At 42.1% G+C, this 10845-nt stretch overlaps 1 protein-coding gene across 1 annotated transcript in view; it reads right to left on the reverse strand.

The window, feature by feature from the left end:
• Positions 1-10845, reverse strand: part of Lix1l (limb and CNS expressed 1 like) — a 22848-nt gene that overhangs the window by 7016 nt on the left and 4987 nt on the right. The window contains exons 2-3 of the mRNA XM_010629536.2: positions 5812-5975; positions 2622-2762 (exon numbers count right to left, since the gene is read on the reverse strand). Coding sequence (XP_010627838.2) covers positions 2622-2762; positions 5812-5940 — 270 coding nt within the window. The 5' untranslated portion in view covers positions 5941-5975. The remainder of the gene's footprint in view (positions 1-2621; positions 2763-5811; positions 5976-10845) is intronic.

Here is a 10845-nt window from a genome sequence, read left to right on the forward strand (position 1 = left end):
CTCTCCCTCTCCTTCTTTGTCACTCTTACTCTCCCTCCCTCCCTCCCTCCCTCCACATTGCCAAGCTGCTCTGGAACTCCTGAGCTCACGTGATCTTTTAGCTTCAGCCTCCCAAGTTTCTGGGACTACCAGTACACACCACTGTGCCCAGCTTTACACGATGACATTCTTAATCTACCCAATCAACTAGCCCTGATATTTATCCTACTTTTGCACTTACCCTCATGTTAGATAATAAATTTCCTTCCTTTATTTACTTAAGTCAGCTTGCAGTGAGATTTTTCTGTTATTGTATCCAGGGCATCTAAAGAGCTAACGTGCTAAGTGCTTTAATATCTTTTTTATCCAGTAACTCCATGTGATAAATATGATTTTTATTCTGTTTTGCAGATGAGGAAACTGACACTTGCTCCAAGTTATGTAATTGGTAGAACCATAATTTCAGCACAATAAATTCACGGCACATCCTGCTTTCTATAACTGAAACTAATGTTCAATTTTATAGTATCATTAGGTGACTTAAGAGTGGAAAATGTACTTCTTGGTTTTAATTGGCTTTGACTAAAATTTTTTTTTTCCTTACGATGCTGTTGATTAGGACAAAGAATGATGGGAGAAAAACAGGTTCTTAGTAACAGAAGGAAAGGCAACTTATGATTTAAAGTGCTCGACAATCTATGAAGCAGATAAATAAAGCAAGTCAGTTTATATAATTATACCTTAACTAAATGCACAAAGAACAGAAACAGAAAACTGGCCTGACTCTATCACCTTATCAGTGAATTTGTAGGGTAGAAGGAGGAAGGCAGCGTTAATTTCTGAGATGTACTCTCAGCTAAGTGTGCTTGTGTTCTGATCTCGGCTCTACCACTCACGATCTCAAAGTAAATCAAACTTCACTTCTGCGATCAGTCTCCTCATCTGTAAAACAGGAATAAAATAGTACTTCCACCTCATAGGATTGTTGTGATGATCAAAGGAGATCAAATACATGTAAAACACTTTGAAAGTAGTGCCTGTTAGCTGTGGTTATTACCATCATGATCATCATGATTTGAAAAAGCAGATGCTCTTTTCATCTTTTGTTTTTTGTTTTTTTGAGACAGGGTCTCACTATGTAGTTGAGACTGACCTGGAACTCACTATGTAGCCCAGGCTGGTCTCGAACTTACAGTGATCCTCCTGCCTCAGCCTCCTGAGTGCTGGGATTACAGGCATGCGCCACCACACTCGGCCCAGATGTTCTTTTTAAAGAAAGTAAATAAATGATCCTCCCAATTCCTAAAAGGAAAAAAGACGACATGATAAAAGGGCTTTCTATTAATAAGACAAAGCAACAGAAGGAAGAGACAAGTAACAATAAAAACAGTGGCACATACTCTTGTCTGGTTCACACCTGAGGCAAGAGAATCCCAAGTCTGAGTTCAGTCTAAGAAATTTAGAAACTTAGAGACTCTGTCTCAAAATAAAAAAGATAAAAAGAACTAGGGATGTAGCTCAACGGAAGAATGTTCCTGGGTTTAATCTCCGGTACTGAAAAAAGAGACGCAAACATTGCTCAATCAACCAAACAACAATGACAACAAAATAACAACCCAGTTCTCAAAAGCTCCCTCTCTCTCACCACATGATGACGAGTCACCTTACTAGCAAGAAATATATCAGATGTGGTTCCCTTAACCTCTGGCTGGAATCATGAGTCAATAATCAATCATGAGACAGGGCGTGGTAGTACACGTTTGTAATCCCAGCACTCAGGAGGCTGAGGCAGGAGGATCGCTGTGAGTTCAAAACCAGCCTGGACTACATAGTGCAGGTCAGTCTCAACCACATAGTGAGACCCCCATCTCAAAAAACAAACAAACAAAAAAAATCAATCATGAGTCTTTACTGCATCTCAATATATATAGATATATATCTATATATCTATATATATATTCAGCCACAAAAAAAATGTAATCATGTCATTTGGAGGAAAATGGATGGAATGTGAGACCATACGTTAAGTGAAAGAAATCAGGCACAGATAGCTAAATATCGTATCTAGGCATGGTGGGACATGCCTGCAACCCTAGCACTTTCAGAGGCTGAGGCAGGAGGATCACAAGTTCAAGCACAGCCTGGGAATTTGGCAATTTAGTGAGAGCCTGTCTCAGAAAGGGGAGCGAGGTGGGATAGGCCCTGGTTCAATCCCCAGTACTGCAAAAATAAATTTTAAAAAATTAAAAAGTAATTAATTGATTAGTTAATTGATTAGATTTTAAAAGAACACTAAGGGACTAAAGTTTTAAACCAAAATCACCAAAAGCAAAATTGAAGCTGAGTAACTTGAATTTTTGAATAGCTCTAGAACTCCATAAATCTTGAATCAAAAAAGGCTTCGAGACACCCAAGAAATACAATGAACGAGACAAAACAACAAAAAATATAAACCCAGTCACAGAATTAGAGACTGAAAGAATTATAGAATCAAAGACTTGAAACATGGCACACATGATGCAGAAAACCGACAGAATAAACAGAAAGAACTGAGGTGTAGACAGAAAAGGAAATGAGAACTTACGCTCCTTAGCCAGTCCCCCGTCCTTCCCACCCCTTCCTCCCAGCTCCAGGTTACTTACATTGAAAGATGCCAGGGCCTCAGAGACGCTCTTCTCGATGAACTCGTCAGTGATCCTGCGGGAAGGGTGTTCGTTGAACACGGAGTTCATTAGTGCAATCTTTGCTGCACTCCTCCGGGCCTCAGCTTTTGTGGGGCAAAACTAGGGAGGGAGGAGAATGAGAGCATGTGTACATATGCGTCTGAGAGAGAGAGAGAGAGAGAGAGAGGGAGAGAGAGAGAGAGAGAGAGAGAGACGGAACAGTGGAAGGGAAACGCAAGAGATAGAAGGCATCTGGACACTTGTTGGATAAATCAGTTATGTTCAACACACTTTGTAAAGTTCTTTATTGTAAAATGGCTGGGATTTTTGGAAACACAGTCTTGATTCAACATCCTGAAGTCATTAAGGAACTGGAGACAGCCACAGCTCATACCAAAATTGAATGCAGAATGAGGAGGGCTGCTGAAGTCAGCACATAACCACTGGACATGAAAAATACCTCTGTTTAAACTGTCAACAGAATTAATTACCCCAAAGCCAGATTCTGGCCAGCTTGTTGGAAATCTGTGTCTTGTTCTCTTGTTCTGTGGACAGGCAAGGTTTTCTTTGGATTCCTGTACATAACCCAAGACTGGAACAAAGCCGCTCCAGCAGAGGAGGCCTCTGGTCTCCATCAGAGGCAGACATCCAGGTCTCAGACTGCAGGTTTAGCTGTGAACAGGCATTTTCCCCAGCAATGCAGTGGGCCAAAGCGGCTCTCCCTGAACAGGGTCTAAGTCTGAAGAAGACATTTATGGTCTCCCCCTGCCCCCTCCCCCCGCCAGTGGAAGCAAGTAAAAGAGGCAAGGAAAGCTGACCTGAGAAAAGAAAAAATTAAAATGTAACTCATGCTTTTATTTGTATCTGACATAGATGTCACAGACAAAGTCTAATTTTCAGAAGTCTTAAATTGTTCAAGATCCCTGGCCACCAAGCATTCCTTTATAATTCCTCTTCACTGGCTGCTTCACGGGCCTCTGTGCCCCTTGTCACTGTGGCTGTGGTTAGAGGAAAGGAAGAGAGTGATACTGCAATTTTTCAATGTTTCACTACTTAACCATCCTCACTATCAATGATACCTAATTTACTTTAACTTACAGCTCTCTCAGAGACAGCACATGGAGATTAACATATTCTTTGGAGCTTTACATATTTACCCTAAGCCCTTGTTTGTTTTGTTTTGGTACCGGGGATCGAACTCGGGACCCTCTGCTTGCGAGGCAGGTGGCAGAAAAACTGAGCTAAATCCCCAGCCCCTGTTTTGTTTTTTGAGACAGGGTCTCCCTACATAGTTCAGGCTGGCCTTGAACTCCCAGTGATCTTCCTGCCTCTGCCTGTGGAGTGCTGGGATCCCAGGCCTGCGCCACCAGGCCCTTAAACCCTTTTGCTTCTTCAGTTTCTCTGTTTCTGCTTCTGTTGCTAGCCTGCTGTCCACTCTGTAGTGCTGTTTCTGAAAAAGTCTCAGGTGAAGAAAACTACCAGGAAAAAGTTCACTTGCCAAAATGGATATAAGATATATAAGCTAGAAAAGGCCAAGATAGATAATTCTACTCTTTCAGAAAATAAATCAAATGACTAATGGCTCAATTATGGGCACCATCATCAAATTATTAGATCATTATTGAACATTATGATGAGGTGGGAAAAAGAAGGAAAGATCTTATTCTTTAATAAGAGAAGGTATACACATTAGTCATCCAGGGCATACATTTATTTCTCTGAAATGGGCAAGGTTCCAAGGAGAAACTTTTAGTCACCCGATGCAAAATGAAGATTCCTCGGGGCTATTTCCCTTTGAGGTAGAAGCTGAACTTCAGTGGCTCTCATTCGTGCAACAGAAACCCTAAGTGCCTACTATGTGCGGGGCTCTGAATTGGATGGTAGAGATTTAATATTGAACAAGATGGGACAAGGGGAAAAAATGAGAACCAAGACCTGGCATGTAAAGGTACAAGATCCCAGTAATGAATGTAACTGTACTGTCTACCTAGAATGTACCAATAAATTAAAGTTAAAAAAAATATTGAACAAGAAAGTAGACTCGGCGCGTATGAGGCACTGACCTCAAACCTCAGCACTTAAAAAACAGGTTGAATCTCCGCCTCCACACAGGCTAGTCCACTTGAAGAGACAGTCAGTTATGGTGAATTACAGTAAGTATTGCGAGAGGTTCGGGATACAGTACCAAGGAAGCACAAAGCAAGGAGGTCTAACTTGTCTAACAGTCACACAAACCATGTGGAAATCTGAACACATGTGTCTATTATCTTCCCTAAATTCTCTTTTTTTTGGGGGGGTACCGGGGGTCGAACTCGGGCCCGTGCGCTTGTAAGGAAGGTGACAGAGCCCCTGAGCCAAATCCCCAGCCCCTTCCCTAAATTCTTATTCAGACTCTAAGTTCACAGAAGGCTGATTGCCTTTTACAAAGTAAAAAAATATTTTATTTCAATATTTACACTAGTATCTAATAATTTCCCACTGCCCCATAATAGCAACTATTCTTATCATCTAAGTCTTTCATAGAATCGTAGAATGTTAATAATAGAAAAGACTTTAGAAGCAGCATAACCCAGGCCTGGGCACACAGTTCAGTGGTAGAGCACTTGCCCAGTATGTGCCCTGGGTATGTGCCCTGCAAACAAACAGACAAACAAACAGAATGTAATCTATTTCCTTCATGTTACAGTATTCCCACCACACAGTCTCTTCCCTTTGATCTCTTAGCGAACTCAAACATTGCTTTCTTTATTAATTGCCTAGGAAACAATACTTGGGGACATGGACTATCGTTCTAGGCCCTTGAGAAGAGACAGCAGGCAGTTGGATGCAAGGACGGAAGCCACACCAGAACAAGGTAGTCTGAAGTACTAAGCAAGTGCGTACTCCCTGCGGTAGTCTGATACACTAAGCAAGGGCACATCCATAGCTGTGCAAATTCAAAGTGGGCTTGAGTTTGAACAGACTGAAAGAAAAGCATGCTTTCGTGAGCTAACGAGTTCTTTCATTGATCTCATGAGCCTCATACGCTGGCCAGAATGATTTTCCCAGAATTGGTTTAGGTCCTTGAATACATGATTTCAGCAGAGATTGAATGACCAAAGCAATAAAAAAAAAGTCCTTAGTAGTACCCAAGCTTTTATCTTTACTACTACTGTCTCACAACTCTTACCTGAAAACTCCCAAAGCAACTTCCCCCAGGCAGGGTGACGTAGCAGACATAGGGGGGGCTGTTGGAAGGAACCATCTCATAAACCACCAGAGCCCCGTTCTTCAAGTCGGCTCCACGAGACTGCTTCATCTGCCAGAATTCCTGCAGTGCCTCCACCACATTCACTACAAGAAGAGGAACAGGTAAGTTCCGCAACATGAACACCTGTACGTGGCACTGTACCTGTAATCTACGCTTACAGTGAGAGTCCTTAACTTCTTATCTGTCATTATTTACAAACATTTAAATTAATAAACCCAGATTGACATCAAGTTAACTTTGTAGGAAGATCAGAGTATCCACACCCCCCTCCCCAGTTACCAGTTACACTTTGATTAGTCCTAGACACCAAAGAAGAATTTAAATATCGGTGACACAGTTTCCAAGGTCGACAGATCATTATCACAGCCTAATGAAGTAGATTATTCCCTGGTTTGTCTGACCTAGGACAATAATCTATAACAATAAGGCCAGGTGTGGTGGCTCACGCCTGTAATCCCAGCACTTGGGAGGCTGAGGCAGGAGGATTACTATGAGTTCGAGACCAGCCTGGGCTACATAGTGAGTTCCAGGTCAGTCTCAAGTACATAGTGAGACCCTGTCTCAAAAAACCAACAACAACAACAAAAAAATATATAACAATAAGTGCTAACACTTACTGGGCCGGGGATTTAGTTCAGTGGTTTCACTGCCTGCCTCGCAAGCCCAAGGACCCAGGTTCGATCCCTGGTACCGAAAAAAACCTTATTGAATATGTACTGTTTTCAAGCATTTCCCTAAGTGTTTCAGCCATTTGAAAATAAACTTTACCACGTGTGGTGGTGCACATCTGTAATCCCAGCACTCAGGAGGCTGAGGCAGGAGGATCGCTGTGAGTTTGACACCAGCCTAGGCTACACAGTGAGTTCAAGGCCTACATAGTGAGTTCAAGGCCAGCCTGAACTATATAGGGAGACCCTGTCTTAAAAAAATAAAAGAAGGAGAAAAGAAACATAATGCAGGTACTTTTGTTATCCTCATTCTATAGATGAGGGAAATGAGACAAAAAGACATTAACTAATTTGTCAAGGCTATAGAAAATAGAAGAATAAGTGAGCCGGGGATTTAGCTCAGTGGTTCCTTTGCTTTCCTTGCAAGTGCAAGGTGCTGAGTTTGATCCCCCATATCAAAAGAAAAAGAAAAAGAAAAGAAAAGAAAGAAAGAAAATAGCAGAATAAGTATCAAACTCACATGGTCTCAGTTCCATAGCCAACATTCCTAAACCATAGGTTATACTGCTGCTTAAGGAATACTGGCACTATTACAGCACCTTTAGCCTTCCTAAAACTTATTTTTCTAGTGAACAAACCAAAGGCCAGACTCCCTTTACAGTCTGGAGTACTACGGGTATGATGATGACGATGATGATGATGATGATGGTGATGTATGTGCGTGCGTGCGTGTGTGTGTGTGCGTGTGTATGTGTGTGTAGGGGCAGGACTGATGCTCTGCCAAGGTTTTGCCTGGGTATAAAGAATTGGGGACGAAGTGTATGTTGGGGAGCACTCCTCCACAGGTCTGCCCTGTTCCTTCACACCTTGCCGGGTATGGAAAGATTGCAAAGCCCAACTGCTCTTTTCTTGGCCCATTTGTCAGGACCGAAATGTGGAGGGATGAGATGATGCCTCCCTGTGGGACAAAGAACAGCCTGCTTCTGCTTCCTATAAAATGGCAGACAGGGGCCAGGGAAGTAGCTCAGTGATACCACGCCTACCTGGCAAGCACAAGGACCTGAGTTCAATGCCTGGTACTGAAAAAATAAAATGGCAGGTTCCCCACACTCAGTGTTTCTTATGATGTAACCCATGGCCTGTGCAAGCATCCACTGAGCCCTCTGCATCAGACTTGAGAGGCAAGGGGAGCATATGATGCTTGTGCTATTTGCTATGTCACAGTAATAAGTCTTTTATCTCTGACCCAGAGAGCTCTTGACTTGTCCTAGCATCCATGAAACAGTAACTGGCTAACTTATTACTTGTAAGTAGGGCAAAATCAACCTCCACGCCTGACACTGTATTTGATCATTCCACAAGTAAGTATCGAGTACCTACTCCGCGCTATACTATGTGCTGGGTTCTAGGCTACAAGAGTGAGCAAAAACATGCAGAGCTCCTTTTCTTAATGTAGCCTACAGGGTAAAGAATACCAAAATAACAACAAAATAATAATAGTAACAAACAAAATAATAACAAACCCTTACATACACATACCAACTCCCCATGATGAATGTAATCATTATGTACTATAAACATGAACTAATAAAAATTAAAATTCAAAAATCGGATGTAACATTTTAACTGTGATATTATTATAAAAGAGGAGCAGGTAGCAGGAAGAGGAGGAGTACCCGATCTAGGTAAGAAGGTCAAAGAAAGCTACTGAGAGGGGCTGAGGTGTGAGTGGGAATTCAGTAGCAAGAAGTGAGAGAACAGAGCGCTGAGCATGAGGAACAGCGGTACAAAGGCCGGGACAGCAGGGAATGTGGTGAGGAAAGGGACTACAGGAAGGCTAATGTGGCTACAACAAGAGAAAGTGGGGGAAGTACAATTCGAGACGAAGCTGCAAAAGGAGGCAGAGGCCAGGCTGAGTAGGGCCTTTATGCTAAGACCAGATGGGAAGCAAAACTGAAGGATCTGACAGACACAAGGATAAGATTAGTTTGCCTCTGGAAAGGATCATTTTGACTGTAGGGTTTCGTCTTTAAAGCTTCCTAAGAAATTAATAGCTGGGCATGGTGGCGCACACCTGTAATCCCAGTACTCGGGAGGCTGAGGCAGGAGGATCACTGTGAGTTCGAGACCAGCCTGGGCTACATAGTGAGTTCCAGTTCAGTCTCAACAACATAGTGAGACCCTGTCTCAAAAAATAAAAAAACAACAATAACAACAAAATAAGAAAGAAAAAGAAATTACCCCACATGTTCCCTGATAACCTGCAGTGCAAACTTTCTCCTACTCTGAATTCCAACATGTAACATTAGTTCAGGTCTGCCAAGAAGACACCAAGATGGGATAGATATGCAAGGGGTTTCTTAGAGAAGAAGTAGCAGCCAGGAAATGCCTCAGATCACAGTGAAGGTCGGGCACATGTGGAAGAGAGGGAAGGAAGGGAGGCTTAGATGAGTCGCACGCTGTAGTATAGTTTCAAAAAAATTTGGTCGAGCCATTGGAAGGCTTCATTACAAAGGAATTCCACTCCTCACCAGTATGTCCATGCATTGATATTCCATTGTGCTTAGGCACTGGCTGGTGGTAATTACCACAAACGTGGCCTCAGTACATATGGGGTGATGGACCTAGGAGGGGCAGCAGCTGAAGGTGTCAGTCAATTATGCTCCCCAAAGCAAGAGATCTGATCGGTGCATTTTCATTAAGCAAAAATTTGAGCCCTTAATTGGTGCACACCTCTAATCTAGTCATTAGGGATGCAAAAAATAACACACAGTCCCTGCCAGCAAGGTGTTCAAAATCTAGTGGCCAACAAGTTTTCTCATCTGCTCTGCAACTAAAACAAGGACCTTGTATACCAGCCAGAGTTTGAAAAGCAGCATAAGCTCTTTTCTAATGCCCTGTCTTTAGCTGACTTTTTAGACTGTTCATTCTTCTGTTGAAAGACAGCATGAAAAGGAAACACTCTTTCCCACCCTTGGTTTTGGCTAGGGCTCTCAAAGGTCACCACTGCCCAGAAAGCTTAGCCGTCTCTGTCCTTTCCATGGAGGTCTTTTCAGCTCCAGTCCCCTCTCTCAGACAATCGGGCACAATGCCCTGGCGACAGCTCTCCTGACAGGCAAACCACAGGGAGAACAGTGAAATACAAGGGAAGGGAAGGACAGCACCTATTGAAAAGCACCTGCCCATTCCATAACCAGTTAAAGCCCTCTTGGCACAGAGTATAGGAATATTTTTTAATGATTACTCAAAACCAAAGAAAATGGGGCTCTCATTTCAGAAACATGAGCATGAAATGAGAAACCAGGGAAAATGATCAAGAGAAAAAGCAGTTAATTGTGATCTCTTGGAGCTGAAGGGAACTTCAGGTATCATCTAGTCCAGCTTACACTAAGGAAGGGCAGATGACTTGCTCGAGATCACACAGCCGTGACAGACTTGGGGGATAAATCTAGATATCTTACAGCCAGTGTTCTTTCAAATCCAGGAATCTTAATCTTAATGCAGGGCCCAAGTTCTAATTCATGGTTGGGTTTCATGAGGGTTAACAATTTGCCCCCCCCAAAGATATAACAGATGTAAATATATATATATGTACTAAATACCCCCCAAAACAATTTGCCTTCAAACTGTTAAGTAAAATTATAAGTATGTATAGGGTCAAGGGTACCCACAGATTTTTAAATCAAATTTTCGGGAAGGAACTATGGACATAGTGAATATACATAAAGATAAATTAAAGGACATTGAGATGGAAGACATATACATTTGACAGATACAATTTCTTTCTGGAAGTCACAGACAGTCTTACCTGAAAGGGACAAGAAAGTGCTGAAACCATGATGTTGAACAACAACACAAAAGAGAATGCTTTGGCCTTTACCTTTACTATTAGGTGAATATTTAAGTGGAACGAGAGGTACAGATCATTTATCTAACAGAATGAAAACGTTAAAGTAACACATGGAGGCTAGGAGTGTATTTTAGTGGTAAAGCATATATTTAGCATGCTTGAAGCCCTGGGTTCAATTCCCAGCACCAAAAAACAAAAACAAAAATCAACACATGAAACTGAAGAAAAAAAAGTATGTCATAAGAATAAGGAAAGAGCTGGGTGTGGTGGCCCTTGTTTGTAATCCCAGCAGTTGGGAGGTTGAACAAGAGAATCAATGTGAGCTTGAGGCCAGCCTGTGCTACATAGTGAGTTCAGGGCCAGACTGAACTACATAGTGAGAAACCATGCCTCAAAAAAGAAAAAGACCCGATACCAAAAAAAAAAAAAAAAAAA

Source organism: Fukomys damarensis, unplaced genomic scaffold (genome assembly GCF_012274545.1).
Source record: "Fukomys damarensis isolate Sample0158 unplaced genomic scaffold, DMR_v1.0_HiC HiC_scaffold_33, whole genome shotgun sequence".
Lineage (NCBI taxonomy): Eukaryota > Metazoa > Chordata > Mammalia > Rodentia > Bathyergidae > Fukomys > Fukomys damarensis.